The sequence below is a fragment of the Sabethes cyaneus genome, chromosome 1 (genome assembly GCF_943734655.1).
Source record: "Sabethes cyaneus chromosome 1, idSabCyanKW18_F2, whole genome shotgun sequence".
Lineage (NCBI taxonomy): Eukaryota > Metazoa > Arthropoda > Insecta > Diptera > Culicidae > Sabethes > Sabethes cyaneus.
The window spans coordinates 149,886,950-149,905,540 of NC_071353.1; the positions used below are offsets into that span (position 1 = coordinate 149,886,950).

Genomic DNA, 18,591 nt, shown 5'->3' on the forward strand with positions numbered 1-18,591 from the left:
ATGAAGTCAAAGTAAGTTATGAGATAAAAAGAATTTTAGTTCAATTTACTTGTTACGTCTCCTATGTTTAAGACTTTTACATTTTTTGTTGTTGCTTATGTGAAATTGTTTTTACAATTTTAATAAACCCCATTTTGATTAAAATGTCTATTTTGAATTCTGATCAAACTGTAAAGTCCTGTTGGATTTTAGAATAAAGGAATTCCAATCAGAACGTGTTCGATCAACACTGCAGAATCGAGGCGATAATCAAACAGGAATCAGCGTCTGTGACTCGAGTAGCACGCGTTCCTCACAATCGTGTGAAAGATTTGTGCCTTTGGAGTAAGTCACTCAAAAACATGCAACAATAAATTGTCAGTGGTTTTGTTTCCATCTTCACATAGCAGACCGACAACGACGAGTTCAAAACAAGAAACGATTCACTAACGCTAACGCTCACCACTACCACTGACTGCGGTGTGTTTTCTCACTTTCTTTCCTCGCACGTACGTACGGAAGCAGCAAAAGGTTAAGTGAGAAAATTTTTCACCACCCATCCATTCTGTTCACCCAACCGCACGCCGCTGCTACGCTCACTTCCACAACCAACGCTTGAACCGAACGGTGAATTGAATGGTGTGTTACATCGTTCGCAGCAGGCCGTGACATCGGTTCGGGTAAAGCTTGCTTGCTTGCTTGCTAGCTATCGTCCATTCAAAAGGAAAAACCTCCCCGTACTGTGAAGTGAATACCTAGGTAGAATTGTAAAAAGTGTTTTCGTTATTTCAATTGTTGCATTATCGGTTCGAGCCGCAGTTCGGGCGGAAAATGTTATGCCAACCGGGGAATCCGTGACTGACCGATTGAATCGGGTGGAGAAAAAATAGCTGCAGTGTCCTTTTTCCAGTCAGTCCGCCATACATTCAAACATACATAGGTCCGAACGAACGCACAAACTCCTCAGCGTGGGAGCAGTGTATCAAGCAAGAACGCAGCGGAAAAATCTTCTACTGTTGACGATAATTTTAAGACGGCAATCAGAATCAGGTTTGGATTCGATTCCAGGAAGCAGTTTTTCATTGGAAAATCTCCTGTACAGTTCTGAAGTTTTCAAATCGAAGAAAAAGTTACGCTTGTCAAAGCGGTCGGTGCTGGTGGTAGTGGTGGTGGTGGTGGTGGTTCTAGCGTGTGTAAGACGGCACACACGGACTTGAAAGGGAGGAGATTTTCCTCGTGAAATTTTCGCACATATCGCACGGATACGTGCGAGGAGAGTGAGAAACGCCAGGCCGTCTTGTGAGTGAGAGAGTGAGCAAGCGGGTGTATCGTGAGGTAGGAAGCTAACTAATAGGTCTCACCTTTTTTCGATTTTCCTTTTGGGTGTTTATTTTTTTGTTTTCGTGGTGGGGTCACCAATACACGCTCAAAGCGGGTGGTTTTATCACATGCCGTTTGGTTTTTCGCTACTCTACTACCGTCGGAACGTGCCGTGGTATTGGTTGAATGCATAATGTGTAGTTATGGATGCTTTATGTAAATAGTTTACTGGAAAATTGGCACTGACAGATGACGAAAGAAGAATGTGGCGTGTTTATTTAAGCGCGACTTGTCGTCCTTGAATGCTAATTTTTGCGGAAGATGAAACTGGGATGAGTAATGAATAATCATTTTTTTCCTCTAATTTTTGGGTCTACTTGTATTTTTAGCGCGACTAAATTTCCATCCCTAAGCGGCGCCGAGTGGGTGAAAAACAACAACAGTATGCAGTCCCGAAGCGCTCTTGATGGAGAGCCGCAATTCGTAAAAGTGGCAGCCGATCGAACGCAACCGGAAGTCGGTGGCGATGGAGGGAAAAGCCCATCGGAGAAGGTAATTGAGCTCGTCTTCGCTATCATCAATAAATCATTCATTTAGCACGTAAGCACTGACGTCAGCGTTTAATTTCTCCTTCCTCTTTTTCGTCTTCCGACAGCTCATCGTGCACCTGATTGTCAGTTTCCGTGATATTTGTGTATTTACGTTGATCCTGCCCCTGGGGACACTGTTCGTGTGTTTCGTATCAGCCTACGTCTTCCAGCCAGAGGAAATCCACGAAACACACTGTCGGGTAGGTGTCGTTGGCTTGGTGCATTGGTTTTTAATTAAATTGACCTTTTGAAAGGGGTTCCTTTTCTCATTCTTGTTCTTCTCTTGTCTTGCAGGTGTACAATATAATCCCTTCAATCAGTGCCATCACCGGTGTCAGCCCACAACGCTATCTGTGGCGTGTTTCGATAGCACTTCACATCGGGCCGCGGTTTATCATTGCCTTCGTCTATAAAAACTACTATCGCGTGCTGATTAACGAGCTGAACGATCCTTTGGTGAGTGATTTTGGTGTTGTAAAACTAACGATCTCAGAAGACAGCTATAGAAACCATAATTCGGCACAAAAAGTCTTCGTGGTGAATGACCCGTCGGTTAAACCACGCTATAATAAACTCAACTCAACAAAAAGGATTGTGAAGACCGTGCTGCTCGAGCCACAGTATCCATTCTTCCTACTGAATTTTCCATTTACCAATCAATGAAGCCTCTTGCCAGGGCAAGTTAATAGAGTGGTACTTGCTTGCGGTGCGTAATGAAGTCTCTTGTTCAATTATAACTGGTCTCCGCACTGCCCGGCCCTAGAAGGCGTCAATTGACTGTGAAGTAGTAAAAATAATAAAGTGCGGAATACAGCAAAACACCGGGATGACAGCACAATAGATCAAAACTGGTCATAAGGATAGGACCGTATTCTGTAAGTCACGTCGAGAGTCACTTTGATGAATATTTAGACACTGGTGACTCGCTTGGGCGCTCCGCATGTTCAAAGGCTAATCCGTACTGTTGATTGGTCGATGCACTGGTTAAGATGGCGGAAACAGTTTCCACGAAGACTGAACGTTGTGCTACTGGTGTGATGTTGAATAATTGTTGTGCAAAAACAGGTGCCTGAAGCAGGACTGAAATGGTTACCGCGTAAACTGGTTGTCTTCGAACTTATATAGATGGTTACTTATCATGAGCTGGTACTTATATTCGCGCGGTGGAATGACGATTTGGTCGCCGCAGTTGATCAAGTTGAGTTGTTGTTTGAAACACTGCGCAGATTATAACGAGGCACAGGAATGCTGGATGCGTTGAGTTGCTTCATTTTACCACACGTTTGAAGGCTGCCTTTCTAGCTGTCTGTCTAGAGCTGTCTTTCGTGAAACACTATCCATTGTTGATGAATTGCCATTCATTGCTGGTTGGCTCTTGCAGAAAAATTCTCTTGAAGCTCCTTTCGCTTGGCTTCCATATTGCATTAGCTTGTCACGTAGGACAGATAGCGTTGGTAGGTGAAGAATAGATCAGCGTAGGAATCTGCTCGGTATGAGTACCCTTGTGCATGACATAGCATGCAACTTGAACACTTGTCTGAAGCACATTGGTTCGTTGAGTGTGAGAGCGATTCTCTGGACGGACAAATCGTCAACATTCGGCGGAAAAATCTGGAGATTTCGCTGATCCAGCCGGGCCATGAAGAGACGTTCGAATTTCAGCTACGACCCGAAGCATATTGCCAAGAAGACCAAGTTTTTTCCGGTCATGTCGGAGCAGGAATCTGGTTGAATACTTCACAGTTAGCCAGCTTGGTGAAAATATCTTCCAGAAAAGAAAGCGGACAGAGTTTGCCTAGCGTAGGTCCGTAGCTGTTTGGCATAACTCTAGCCAATGCGATGATGGCCTTCGCCGCATAGTATACGTGGCTATTAATGTTGAACCGATCGTCGATCACCACCCCCAGGTGCTTCACTGTTTGTTTCGTGATTAAGGCATATACTCTCCTACTGTGATTTTCACTCGCTGCACCGCTTTGCAGTTACTGACCAACGGCACTCCCGTTTTGTGTGCAGCTTCACTTATTGTATCCAATTTTCTATCATTCGAATCACCTCAGTGGCCAGCATTCCAACCTTCTCTAGCGTCTCTTCTGCTACCGAAAATATAACGTCGTCCACAAAACTATCGATCATTGCCCCTTTGGGTAGCTTCAGCGTCAGCACCCCACCGTACATCCCATTCCAACGCGTTGGACCTAGGATGGAACCTTGGGGAACTTGCGCCGTGATCTCCACCGATTTCTGCCCTCTGACAGTTTCGTAGACCAGAACTCTGTTGTGGAAGTAACTCTTCAGGACGTTGCACAGGTAGTCAGGGACCTTCATTCTGTGTGGAAACGCTTGAGCTTCGACATTACAAGACGGTACGCTTCGCCCCATGGTCTGTTGGTCTCTAGGTCACGGTACAGCTTTTTGTACCACCTCGCTTTGCTCACTTTAAACTACTTTCTTAATACGGCCCTTGCTGCTTGGAACACTAACCGACGCTCTACTCGGTCTGACGCAATTCTCACTCTCTGTACCCATTTTCTGGCTCTAACTGACTGGTCGACGTTGGTTGCTGGGTTCCAGCTTTCTTGGCATGGTCGCGTTGCATGCCTTACACGTACTTCTTATAGCAACCGTGAACTGACAAAAATTTAGTAACTGAGGTAAAAATCTAACTTACCGTGTCTTGTACCGATCCAGAATGACCTACCTTGATCAGCGCGGTCCCATTTCAGCTGCCACCTCCTAATAGAGCCCGGCCTAACACTGTCCCGAATGCACCCTCTTTGTTGTTTTAGTGCTTTCAAATGTTGTACAAAGTTATTCAGAATATTCAGACACACATTTTCTCTGAAGACTTCGCTAGGATGCATACTTAATAACTTATAAAATATCTTAGATTAAAAAATTCGCGCTACTTATTTTTTTTTTAAATTTCGGGCAACTTCGAATTAACCAAACCTCTTTCTATTAGCGAACTATAAAGAATTTTACCAAAAAACTAAACACTTTTTAATTGTTTTTTCCGGGGTTCCTGCAGAGTGCTGTTGTTTTTTTTTGTAGATAAAATATAGTACGTTCCTTTGGAAAGTACATTTGGAAAAAAATTGAATATAGTGCGAATTTATTTTCTAAGATATTTTATAACTTACTAGCTGACCCGACGAACTTCGTATTGCCACAAATTAAACTGTGTTGTACATAAATCGTGAATGTCGGATGACCTTTCTCACAATCTTGAGTTTGGCAAGTTTCTGGGGAGTTCATGGGTGTTTTAATATACAAATTTTCCTTACAGTAAAGTAGAAAACAACTCCTCCCATTGCTTAGCCTGATAAAATAAAGCGGATAGCATTTAAATATTTGCCATCATTACAAACCATTTCGCCGAATACCATTCTGCGGAACACCAATTCTCGGTTGACCATAACGCGGAATATAGAATTTCGCGAAAAACTTTTCGCGGGATGTACCATTTCACGGAAAATCTTTTCGTAGAAAGTACTATTTCGCAGGGGTGACCCAATTGAAGGAAAGTAATAGAGGTCAGTAGATCCAGGAAAATACATAGACCTAGATAGAGGTGATCTCTACGGGGGGCTGTCTCCCCGCAGTGGCCGGCGAATCCGGCCTTTGGCCGTCTCGCGCTGAATTAACTAATGTTACTATTGATAGTTTTTGGTGGTCTTGTTATTGATAAATGCTTTATAAAAAAGTCTAAAATTTCTCGAGTTCGATTAGTTTTTGAGTTACGCAAAAATTTCTGTTTTATTTGTATGATAGTCCTTATCCCCCTACCACAGGAGTGAGGAGTCTCAAACCATCATTAAAAAAATCCTTCCTCCAAAACCCCCCACATACCAAATTTGGTTCCATTTGCTTGATTACTTTTCGAGTTAAGAGGAAATTTGTATTTCACTTGTATGGGAGCCCCTCTCCCTAAAAAGGGAGAGGGGTCCTAATTCATCATAGAAAAAATTCATGCCTCCGAAAACACCCACATGCAAAATATGGTTCCATTTGATTAATTAGTTCTCGAGTTATGAGGAAATTTGTATTTCATTTGTCTAGGAGCCCCCCCTCCTGAAGTGGGGATAGGTTTCAATTCATCATAGCAAAAATTCTTGTCTCCAAAAACACCCACATGTCAAATTTTGTTCCATTTGCTTGATTAGTTCTCGAGTTATGAGGAAATTTGTATTTCATTTGTATGGGAGCCCCCCCTCCTAAAAAGGTAAAGGGTCTCAATTAATCAAAGAAAAAATTCATGCCTCCAAAAACACCCACATGTAAAATTTTGTTCCATTTGCTTGATTAGTTCTCGAGTTATGCAGAAATTTGTGTTTCATTTGTATGGGAGCCCCGCCTCTTAGTGGGAGGAGGGGTCTCTAACCATCATAAGAACCTTCCCTGGCCCCAAAAACGCCTATATGCAAATTTTCACTCCGATCGGTTCAGTAGTTTTCGATTCTATAAGGAACATAAAACAGACAGAAATCCATTTTTTTAGGCATAGATTTGTTTGGGAGTCCCCCTCCTAGTGGGGGGAGGGGACTTTTGCCGTCGAGAGAACCTTCCGTAGTCTCAAAAACCCCTACATGCAAATTTTCACGCCGAACGGTTCAGTAGTTTTCGATTCTAAAAGGAACATAGGGACAGACAGACAGACAGACAGAAATCCTTTTTTCTAAGTATAGATTAAATATGCATCCAAGCGAAGAAAACAGTCTTCAGATAAAATGTGTATTTTAATATACTGAATAACTTTGTAGAATATTTGATAGCACTAAATCAAAGTTGCAAAGTTATTAAGCATAATTGATTTTTAAAGTGTTTTTAATATTTTGCAATCAGTGAGAGATAGACAGTTACTATATTCAGCAAAGTTGCTCATTTTAGTATTTTCTACAAGTTTCCTGAAAAAAAATTTTTTTTTGTGCCCAATCAAAAAAACAAAAGTTTGTATCGCCCTAATAGGTGGGTTTATGGTCATACTAATAGTGCAGATGCGCTATACTTTACTAAGCGTGTAGGGCGCTCTGCATATTGGCGTTGGTAAGAGGAAATGCTTATCAACTTAGGAACTATTTTTCTTTTCAGGTATAATAAGTTCAAGTTGCCATGTAGTTTTCGAGCCGTGTATCTCGCGTGTGCATAGTATTTTTCGATATAAATTAAATAATGGTTGTATATAAGCACCAATGGCATTATATTAAATTTGTTAAAAAGATATTTTTTATATCTTAATTTTCGTAATTACTGGTTTTACAAGAAAATTTTCGAATATCCGGTTTAGTCTCATATAACTGGTGCTTACATACTTACCTTATCTATCTAGCTCCCCCCATCTTCTAACAAAAATTCCTTTCCCGAAATACTTGTGAAGATGCAGAGGATTCCCTGGTCTTTAGTAGCAACAAGTATTAGACTAACATTCCTTCCCATCCCACCAGGACCCGCACTCGGACGTGGCCGGCGTCAGTATTGATCAGCATGCAGGGACCTGATGAGGTTGCGCAATGAGAAATATATATGCGCTATACTTTACTACTAAACTTCTTCAAAGACACTAACCTTCTAAAATTACGCGTTTTTGTGTAAACACTAATTATCGCGTTTTTTCGGAATGACACTACTGTGCACTGATCTAACAGTCATGTCCAATCAAATCGATCTTGGGTCACTCATCGCCAATGTTCCAGGCGTCTCGAAAGCCGCAAGTCGGTTGGGTTCCTCTATTCTTGGTGCCTCCGACGAGGTTATTGAAGACAACCGTTGTCACTGCACTTTCGTTCGGCATTCTTACGACCTGTCCGGCCCACCGTAGCCTACCAAATATGCGATGAAAATCTCTTCAAACAGTGCCTGTAGCTCCTGATTAATACGCCTCCGCCACCTTCCGCTTTCAGTTTGTATTCCGCCAAATATGGTCTGGAGCACCTTCCGCTCGAACACGGCAAAGGCGCGTCACAGCTCCTAATTCATAAAGAACTACCAATCTTATGAGGTGTTGTAACGCAGCAGATATAAGAAATGCTTTTGTAAATCGAGCTTTTTATTGCGTCGATCAAAACTAAAAATATAATTTGACCGTTAGAATTAATTTTGTCTTCACGTTATTCCTGCTTCCTACTTACATTATTATTTTCTATCTGACTTTTTTATGCGAACTTATTTCCTGTCTGTCGTACCATTCACGTTGAACCACCCTAATAAAGGTTTTTCCGGCTTTAGTTTTCAATGTTATCGTTATTTATTATAATCTACTTACTGTTCCAATATTTTTCAGTATATGTATTTCTACCTTTCCGTTTCTAGCTATCCGTATCTTCCCTCGTACTTGTGCTCGTACCTATAGCTTTAAATCAATCGTTTAAACACTTCAAAGCATAACATTGTTTTACATTTGACTTACTCGAAACTATTTTTCTTCCTGCAAACACTTTTCTTGTCACTACGAACAGCTATTTTCCTTCGCGCTATCTTCTAACTCACTCGAGAAATCTTTCCAAACTTTATTCTTCCAAAAACTCTTTAAATTCTACTATCAACACTTTTTTATCCAACTATTTAGCATGACTTTCAATTTTCTATGCTCTATATTTGCTTCTATCACTATGACACCACTTTGTTTATCTTCTTCTGTCAACCTCACCAGTGTGGCCAGAACATGAGGATTTTGTATATTGTCAACTTCATGTGATGGCGTATATTTGTTGGTTGTAGCGTTTTGCGGAGGGCTGGTCCGACGGCCGCTGGTCTGCTTGCTAGTGTTGTTGTCTGCGGTCACCAGCGATCCCAACTACACGAATTCATCTACCGCTTCTAGTTCGTCGCCGTCAACAATTGCCGTGCGTGAGAGGCGCACGTTTGTTTCCTTTAAGCCTCTTCATCGCATGTATTTGGTTTTCGACGCATTTATTTTTAACCCAATCCTCCAAGACTCCACTTTCAGTCTGGCGTAGATTGCCTCCGCCGTCGCAAGATTCGTGTCTATGATATCAAAATCATTTGCAAAGCCTAGGAGTGTTGGATACCCTTAGTCGCTCTTCGGATCATCCCGTCAAGAGCGATGTTGAACAGCATGCAGGATAAGCCGTCACCTTGTCTCAACTCTCGCCACGTCTCAAAGAAACTCGAGAGTGTCCCCAAGATGCGCACGAAACACGCCACTCGAACTAAGGCGGCATCCATAAAGTACGTCACGCTTATAGGGAGGAGGGGGGGGGTTGACCTAATCGTGACGATTTGTGACGTAGGGGGGAGGGGGGGTATGAAGTTATGTGACGTCACATGAAAAGAAATCGAATGGAAAATTTATTCATGAAATTATAATTTAGCCTTCATTTTAGGGTACAACTATTGAAGGCATCTATAAAATTAACATACTGATGGATTTTAAAACCAATAGTTAAATTCTTTGAATGAAAGCTTTTTTTAACATATATGTGTGAACAGGACTCATTTATTTTATGTAGTATGAACTCTCCATTAAGGCTTTACAGAATATGCAGTACACCGCTGAAGAGCTGCTTGAGTACCGTCCTGCCTAAAAGATTTTTGCAACCGCAAACAGCAGTCACACAAACTCTTGAAGGGCTACGGGATGGTACCAGAGACCCATGGCAATGTTTTCCCTTGATATTCGTGCTGAATAGAGATGGTCGGGTCTCGGGTTTTCAGACCCGAAACCCGAAAAAAACCCGAACCCGACGGGTTCGGGTCGGGTTTGGGCTTGATACTTTTACCAGGTGTCGGGTTCGGGTCGGGTCCGGGCTTGGCCAAAAAAAAATATTCGGGTTCGGGTCGGGTTCGGGCTTAGCGAAAAAATTAAGTCCGGGTTTCGGGTTTGGGTAATAAGAAGCCGAACCATCTCCACATTCAGTTCTTGTAAAAGTATTATTTTAACATAATGAAATAAGCAGTACTTTAATAATATCTAGTATGACTCAGATATCAGCTGCACTGAACTGGTTGCTTTTTAGACGGTTTAATGTTTTCAGATTTAGATCGAATTTAGGCCAAAAGTTATATATTCCAGAATTCGCCAGAATTCGTTAGTTGGATCATGTCATGCGCCCAAACAAGTTGGGTGGACTGACAGAAGACTAGAATTGTCTGCTATCATAAATTCTATTCCGATTTCCAAAAAGTTTCGTGCCTTGGAATAGTTGTAAGTTTAGCTGTCTTTAACACACAACATACCGTGCAGCAGAGCTACCACAAATACAGATATTTGTGCATGCATAAATTTGGGACCCATCAATTATTTCAGTTGCTGTGATTTCTGGCTCTTCTAATGGTCCTGAATTTTAAAGTACTTCATAAACTATTCATGTTATTTAAAAGATTAGATCGAGAAAATAAAATACTCCGGAGAAAACGGTAGGGTCCTGAATTTATGCATGCACAAATATCTGTATTTATGGCAGCTCTGCCGTGAAGGGGTCATTTGACCCATTGCTTTTTTGGTTCATTTTCACGGCGTTATAACACAATTCTGTTTAGCTACTTTTATTAGAAAATATATTTAAAACATAATGCAAAGTTTGGTGCTCTACTATTTCTTTTTTATCGAGAAAAATATTAACGCTAATCTATTGATAATCGCGGGATTTCCGGTCTTCTCGCGAAAAATATTCGTAGAGTGAACTTCACTCAGTGAAGTCGGTATGTTTTGTGTTAAAATCAATCTCTTTTATGTTTGCTATCTTTAAACCAGGGTGCTAGTGGTTTAGACTAAGAACTAGCTTTCGGCTATTAGATATCGGTATTACATAATGAAGCAAGATCCAAGCATTTCAAAATAATTTTTCATGTAAATTTTTCTTTTCGCTTTTCACAGGTTTCATAGAAAACTTAAGAGATATTCCCGTAAAAAGTAAAAGAAACGATTCTAGTTTTTTAGAATTTTCAATTCGTTTCCAAAAGAAATAGAAGGGTGAAAAAAACCTAAAATTTCAGCTTTTAGAGCTCGAACGTTACAGAGAATACGTTAAGAAAACTGCCGCAATTTAAATCGAGGTGTGAGTTTTATGAAAATAAATATGAAATTCAAGTTCAGGGCGGGATCAAATTTAACATAACATAAAAATTCGGGTTCGGATCGGGTTTTGGTTTGGCCGAAAAAAAATTCGGGTTCGGGTCGGGTTCGGGCTTTGCGAAAAAAATAAATCCGGGTTCGGGTCGGGTTCGGGTTTGACCGAAAATAAAATTTCGGGTTCGGGTCGGGCTCGGGTTTGACAGAAAATAAAAATTCGGGTTCGGGTCGGGTCCGGGTTTGACAGCAAAAAAATTTTCGGGCCCGGGTCGGGTTCGGGCTGGGAAAATATGAAACCCGACCATCTCTAGTGCTGAACTCAATCGATGAACAAAAACTCATACCGAAGTTCCATGACTGCTTTTAAGGTTTTTCGGTATAATAAATTATACTCAAAAGCTCTCTGAAGGATAGAGTTTATGCCACTTGCGGATTGAATTTCGCATCTAAGGTAGTGTTGAATGATTGCACGATTGAATGAATACACAAAATGACAAAATCCGTCAGAAAAGTTCTTCCAAGGCGTGTTGCTGCAAGACGTCAGCAGGAAGTCCTGATTCTTTCAACTAGATCAGACGAATTTGAGTGGATGGATGTGAAGAGCGTGGATATGCGCGAAACATTAATCGACGACAGATCAAAGACTTCTGAAGCGGATCCGATCGCCGCAATTGGAGATCATCTTCAAAATCCGTGAATCGATGACTTATAAACTCAAAAATTTTCCTTTTTTTATTTGCAGAAATTCATTTGATAGCTCTAAATAAAAAGGTTGGAATGAATATTTAATTTTTTTTGTAGTGAAGTATGAGGGGGGGGGGGGGGTTGCCGTGACGTGACGTACTTTCTCAGGAGGGGGTCACGAATGTGTGACGAAATGTGACAAGGGGGGGAGGGGGGGTTGATTTTGGTCAAAATTTGCGTGACGTACTAAATGGATGTCGCCTAATATAGCTCTGATCATTCGCGTCAGTTTATCCTGAAAATCGTGTTCCTACATTATCTGCCATAGCTGGTCTCGCTCGACTGCATCGTATGTTGCTTTGAAATCAATAAAGATGTGATACGTGAGCGTGAATATTTGGTCTATAGTGGCCCGTCTGCTGATGATTCCCTATGATATGTGCATTCGGCGACAGCCAGCGTAACAGGATCTGGGAGAGTACCTTGTAGGTGGAGTTTACCAGCGTTATGCCTGCCAAATGCAGAACTTTTTGGCGATCTTGTCCAAAAGGCTTTTACTTACTTCCTACTTACTTTGCAACGTAAAATTTTTGCCCCGGCAACTGTTATGCGTCATCCGTCCATCACGACGCACCTCAGTTTCGTCAGTCAGCTTTCCGGCGTAGGGCCTGGTCACCGTCTTTTGTTTGTCGTTCCGGTTCGGCGCCTTTCGAACCTTCGAGATATTGAGGCCGGCACGTTTAATCGTTTTTCGGACAAACCAGATGGAAATTTCCGGCTTCTTCGCCGCATCGCAAATCTAAGATTTCGGCCGACGCTGGAATCAGATTCAGCAACTTCCTGGCCTTCTCCAGGCCAGCTGTATTTGGTTTTCTGCCGCAGCACTATGGGCAAAAACGAGCGAAAAAACAGACGCAATTAAGATACGGCCTAAAGGCTGATAAAATATAGGTGATCTTATGTAAAATTTTCCGGAGAATCTCGTGGGGCCACCCCCTTTCCTGTACGCCATCGGGAATTGCCCCATTTTGCTCATTTTCCGCAATTTTCAACATTTTTATACACTTATTAAACTATACCAAGAAAAGTTTTGAGAAAACGAAACCTTAAAACCTTATGATATTGTGTAAAGACGTCCGCAGAATCGAATGGGGTTTATTCCATTTAGTTAAGAGCACAATAATCCTTTTGGTTAAACTCGCGTTACCGAGTCGACCATACCAAACGGGAACTCAACCAACAAAATTAATGTGCTCTAAACTAAATGGGGTACACCCTATTCCATTCTTCGGACTTTTTTTAAATTATCAGGTTTTTAAGTTTTATTAAGTCCAGCTTGGTATAATCCAATAAGTGTGAAAAAATGTCAAAAATAGGGGAAAATGAGCAAAATTGGGCATTTCCCGATGGCAAACAGGAAATGGGTTGGCACCACGACGTTCTCCGGAAAATTTTACATAAGATCACCTATATTTTATCAGCCTTCAGGCCGTATCTTAGTTGCGTCTGTTTTTTTGTGGAGTCGGATAGATTGGTTAATTTGTCGAACCTCAATCTTTAATAGCTTAAAGTGTCCTGATTTTTAATTATACGAATATGGTCACCCTAGCCTTGGGTAACCTTCACCTTACTTCTTTAGAGCCCTATTGTAGGCCGGACACATCGGTCAGTCTGTGTCATGCTTATCGCCCGCTTCTGCTGTACAGAGTAGGCATCTGGGTGGTTTGGGGTATCCAAATGCACATTGGACGTCGAGTTAATGAACGAGTACAACTTTTTACCTCTTCCATTACCGTTTGAAGCACGTTTGCGCTACTTCGCGACTCTTGGTCTTCATGATCCGTGTGATAATGTTCAGTCTAGGTACCACCGTCTGGGATTGTCTGACTACCAAGCAATTGTCAAGCTTCTGTGAGATTGGAGGAATTGTTAAGAAACTAACCCATCGACTTGGTCTTTGCGACTTTGACTATTGTGGTAACCTAAATTACCACCAGGAAGCATCGCCCAAGTCTTACTCGTTTAACCAACTGCAGACGGCCGACTGTGCTCGACTCAGTGATGCCATATTTATGGATTTATTCGTAGTTCTACGGGTTTAGGAATTTTCTTCGGACCTATAAATCAAGTGCTCGTATCAACGGGTATTCATAAACTGCAAAGAAATCGCCTTATTGTTGTTGAACATTTAAGCATTCAGGAAACACAACAATAAAGCGAAAAAATATAAAATACGAAGGAAAGACAACGAAAGACGCCATAAAGACGACGAAAATGATGAAAAGTGATGAAAAGATGGCGAAACTATGATGAAAAGTTGACAAAAAGACAACGAACCACCACAATAATACTACGGAAACATTTCACGTTCTTTTATCATGTGACACCAAGACGCCAAAACAGAGACAAAAACAACAAAAACATGACAAAAGACATGAAAAATGACGAAAAATTGACAAAAAAGTGATGAAATGACAAGTAAAACACGGCGAAACGACAACTAAAGACGATGAAAAGATAACAAAAACGAAGAAAAGACAACGGCGAAAAGGGTGACAACAACGGTCCAAGAGCCAAGAACAAAAGTACAACAGAGCGATGACAAAAAGACGACGAACACGAAGAAAAAGACTCCAAAAAGATGACAACAAGACGACGAAAAGGTGTCGAAAAAACAATACGATAACAAAAAGAAGCCAAAACAGCGACAAAAAAAAACACGACTGAATACTACAAGGCAATAAAAATACACCACAAGACGTTTAAAAGTATCAAAATAAAAAAGACGATGAATCCGATGAAAAAGCTATAAAAATGCCAAAAGCAGTCTTCAAAAGTCGTCGAAAAATGGTGAAATGGTGATAAAAAGCTTACATATACGAATAAAAGAAAATAAAGAGAGGAGAAAAATGTGAAAAGGTATCGAAAAGACAACAAAAAGAAACAAAATGACTATAATAATAGATGTAAAAAAGTCGATGATGAGACAATACAAAGACGATACAACAGGGACAAAAAGCAACATAACGATAAACAAATAAAAACCTTTAAAAAGGTGACAAAACACGCAAAAAAGACGAAGAAAAGATGACGGAAAGGCAGTAAAAAGGCAGTTTTTGTTGTCTTGACAGCCAACAGGATAACGATAAAATTGCTGAAATAGACAAAAAGACAACACACAAAAAAATGGCGAAAGGACGATAAAAGACAACGAAAAGGTGACAATAAAAAACGAAGAAAAGACGAAAAAAGATGCCTAAAAATATCAAAAAAAAAAACGGACAAAAACGCCAAACCCGAGCAGGAGCGAAGAGCTAAATAATATCAAAATGTGTTATTGGAAATTGAACAACTCATATCAAAATTTGGTCTTGTTTTGGTTGACATAGTTGGTAAAATAACAAAAAATAAGGTCAAAATTTTACTCCTTTAAGACCAAAAGAATAACTACTTGTGTTATCTGAATAACAAAGCAATATCATGACTGTATTCAGAGTTTAGAATAACATATATGTATTAGTATCATGAAGGTATTGAATAACAAATGCAGTAGTATATGAGATATTAAAAAATCATTTTATAAAATATTTATAATCTAGAATCTGTTTAATCAATAAAAAAATTAGACATATTGAATGTTATTCTAAGGCCAAAATAAGATATGATAACAAAATTAGTTATTAAACTCAACTTACAATCACTGTTTTAAATATCTACTAAATAACAAAATGTGTTATCAATGTATCTCCATATCTATTCAATAACAAAACATACCATTATAACACAGTTTGATATTGTTTTTATATTACTTTGCTCTTCACTCCTTTCATAAACGAAGCTTGAATAAACTACGGATGAACCGACGACGGAAATAACTGCAGAAAGCCGACAGCATGACGACGAAAAGAAGCCAAAAACGGCGACAAAAATGGCAAAAATCGACAAAAAAATAACAACAAAAACAGAAAACACGGCAAAAAATGGTTTCGAGAGGAGGGCAAAAGAAGATAAAGAACGACGAAACGGTAGTGGAGAACATTTTGTTGGTTTGGTGTTTTTTATACACCTAAAGGGCATTGCGACAGTCTTAATGATCGCCTTTTGTGGCAGTTTCGGTTGTCTTCGAAACCGGGCAAAAAGCTGCCAAAAAGGTAATGAAAAGACAACAAAAATCAATGGAAAGATGACAAAAAAAAAACAAAAAAATCGACAAAATGACGATGCCAAAATGAAGGTGTCAAAACAGCAACAAAAACAAAACAATAAATCAAAAAGACAAAAAGGGACAAAAAATGGAAAAACGGAGTCACGAAGTGACGAACAGATGTTGGAAAATGTCCATGAAAAGGCGACAAAAAAGACGTAGGAACGCCTCGAAAAAACATAAAAAAATAGTGAAAAGACAACATAACGAAGAGACAGCAAATAGACGACAAAAAGATGGCGAAAAGACAACGAAAAAGTGCTGACATTCAGGCGAAAGTGAAAATAATGAAAATAAGACGATAGACGACCAAAATACGCTGGACACCGAAAACCACTAGAATAATGATGAAAATCTCAAAAACGATGAAAAGACTATAAATAGATGTAAAAAAGCCAGTCAGAAATGGCGTGGGTTCGAATTCCCACCGCTGTCACCATAAATGAAGGGGCCTTACGGGCCCCCTCGATCCTGAAACACCTAAAACATTAATTATCGCGCCGCATTTGAGTGCCATAGCCCTTCACTTTCACTCAGGTGTTCATGCGGTCGCTCGAATTTGCGATGAAAGAGAACTCTGATAAATAATTTGAGTCACGTGAGAAGTCTCTTGGCTTAACCCTCATGCTGCGTAATGTAACTCTTCGATGCCCAACAGGCTAGCGACTTGGTTGCGATTGCGCAACAGCATGTCAATATTTCGTCAGCCACAAAGGTGCGCTAAAGCAGCACTTTGATGGCTTATGTTTGATTTCTGTTTCCAAAACGCGAAAAGCTTGCGTTTCTTGGAAATGTTGTTCAAAACAAATTAAGTCAATTAAGCCGGGTGTTGACCATCCTATTTTGGGTTCAACAGCACTTGCTGGCGTGATATGAAAATGTAATGGAATGTGATTGAATATGGCCTGATTTGATCCAGGATTTCGTCCTTCGGATCCAGGCAGGATTAGTATAAGGGAGAGTAGCGGGCAGGGTCGCTACACGATGAAGTGACGATTAAACGACAGAAAAAAAGCGACAAGAAATACCGAAACAGACTACAATTGATAACAAAACAGCGCAATTACGAGTAACCAAAAACGCAATAAAAGGTAATAAATAAAAAATAACAACAAATCGCTGGAAATAGACAAAAAAAAACAATGTAAAGTTGCCAACAAGGTAAATGTTAAAAAGAACGAACCATCGAACCACAGAACCGAAAAACCACACGAAGGAAAATAAAAGATGAAAGACGGAAAACGCAGCTGAAAGGAGAATGATGAGAGAACAATAACGACAGTTGAGTTAATGTTTAAGACAAATGTGATAAAGAATGGATTACACATTTGGACGGATTTCGCTTCTTTATTGAATTTGAAAGTATAACCCTTTCTTCGGTGATAAAGCTAGGGATTTTTCCTCAGCAAAGCCTGGCGACACTGCCAGTGGATAGTCAAGGCAATGAACGCGGTCGAAATCTAGACGATATCGATGAATGGCGGCCGACACGATGGCGCACCGAGCTGTTCACACCGTTCGCCGCGATGGTAGCACAATGTATCGCTACTGAGAGATGACCGAAACCAATCGTGGTTTGAATTAGGGATAATTCAACTCACGAGCGAATTACGCGAGAAATTCAACATACACATATTTCGGGTTTTCACCTAATTTTTGTTTTATTTTATAAACAATCTGAGCTGTATTCTCATTCTGGACATTTTCTTCTTTCAGAGTATAAAGAAAGCAAGCCGCTTGTTGAATGTAGTTTACTGGTTAAATCTAACGGAAATCAGTGCCCTGTGCTGCGTCACCTATATTTCAAATAAGGAAAATTATCGTAAGTCGTTCGAAATTTGACATTGTTAAATTACTTTTGATCAATCTTTGTTCTCCCTTTCCCCTGCTTACGCTGCACAGCGCTGCACGAACGGTTCTTCATCATCTTCATGACCTCGTCGCTGTGCTACATGCTGGCCACGCTGAAGCTGCTGAAAGTGCTCCAACCGAACGGACCGCAAACCGTCCAGGAGGAATCATCGCTGCGCTACAAGAAGGCCTTCTTTGCCCTCTCGATCGCCTCGACCATCGGGTTGATTTTGTTTTTCCTAAAGCACCGCTTCCTCTGCCACGATTTGGGTAAGTTGCGTTGCTCTTGGCAACGCCGGAAACAATTTGTGATTTGTTTTTTTTTGTAATACTTGTAGCCTTCAGCTGGTTCGCCTTGTGCGAGTACATCGTGGCATCGGCCAACATGGGCTTTCACTGTACCACGATGTTGGACTTCCCGACGGAGGATTTCTTGATTGCCAAAAATGCGAATCGCTACCGAAAGCAGCAGGCTTCGATCAGTTGGAAACTGGACTGAGCCGTTGCCGTCTTCGACGGTTCTGTTTAAAAGTTCTCCCGGCAGGACGCAAAACACAACCAAAACCAGAAAACAAACAAAAAAAAACTAGTAGAAAATATTAGTTAAGTAGGCGTAAAAACGAGGGGAACTACTGCGCTTGCGTGCGGTAGCCAAAGTCGCTAGAGGCTAAAGAGCCTCCTCCAAATTCCGAGAATAGCAGCAGGAATGGGGCTCCAACTCTTACCTTACCTAATTAGTGCTATAGTTCGACAGCATCTAAAGAAGAAAAACAAAAAAAAAGTATTTTAAGAAACTATGAAACGTTTGAAAACCAAATATTTAAGCGCGATATTAGGGCAAAATAGTTGAACCCCTCACAGTCTAGTCACAGTATTTCGAGGGGACTCCCTGTCTGGGAAAAAATGATCGGCTCGTGCCACTGCTGCAACTG

The 18,591-nt window shown here is 40.7% G+C and overlaps 1 protein-coding gene across 1 annotated transcript; it reads left to right on the forward strand.

Moving 5' to 3' along the window:
- On the forward strand, positions 1-18,158 carry LOC128746439 (post-GPI attachment to proteins factor 2-like). Its single transcript, XM_053843487.1, has 7 exons — positions 1-11; positions 1,689-1,851; positions 1,955-2,089; positions 2,184-2,345; positions 17,525-17,630; positions 17,711-17,929; positions 17,998-18,158. The coding sequence occupies exons 1-7, from the start codon at positions 1-3 to the stop codon at positions 18,156-18,158; spliced, it is 957 nt and encodes a 318-aa protein (XP_053699462.1).
- Positions 18,159-18,591: the final 433 nt, after the last annotated feature.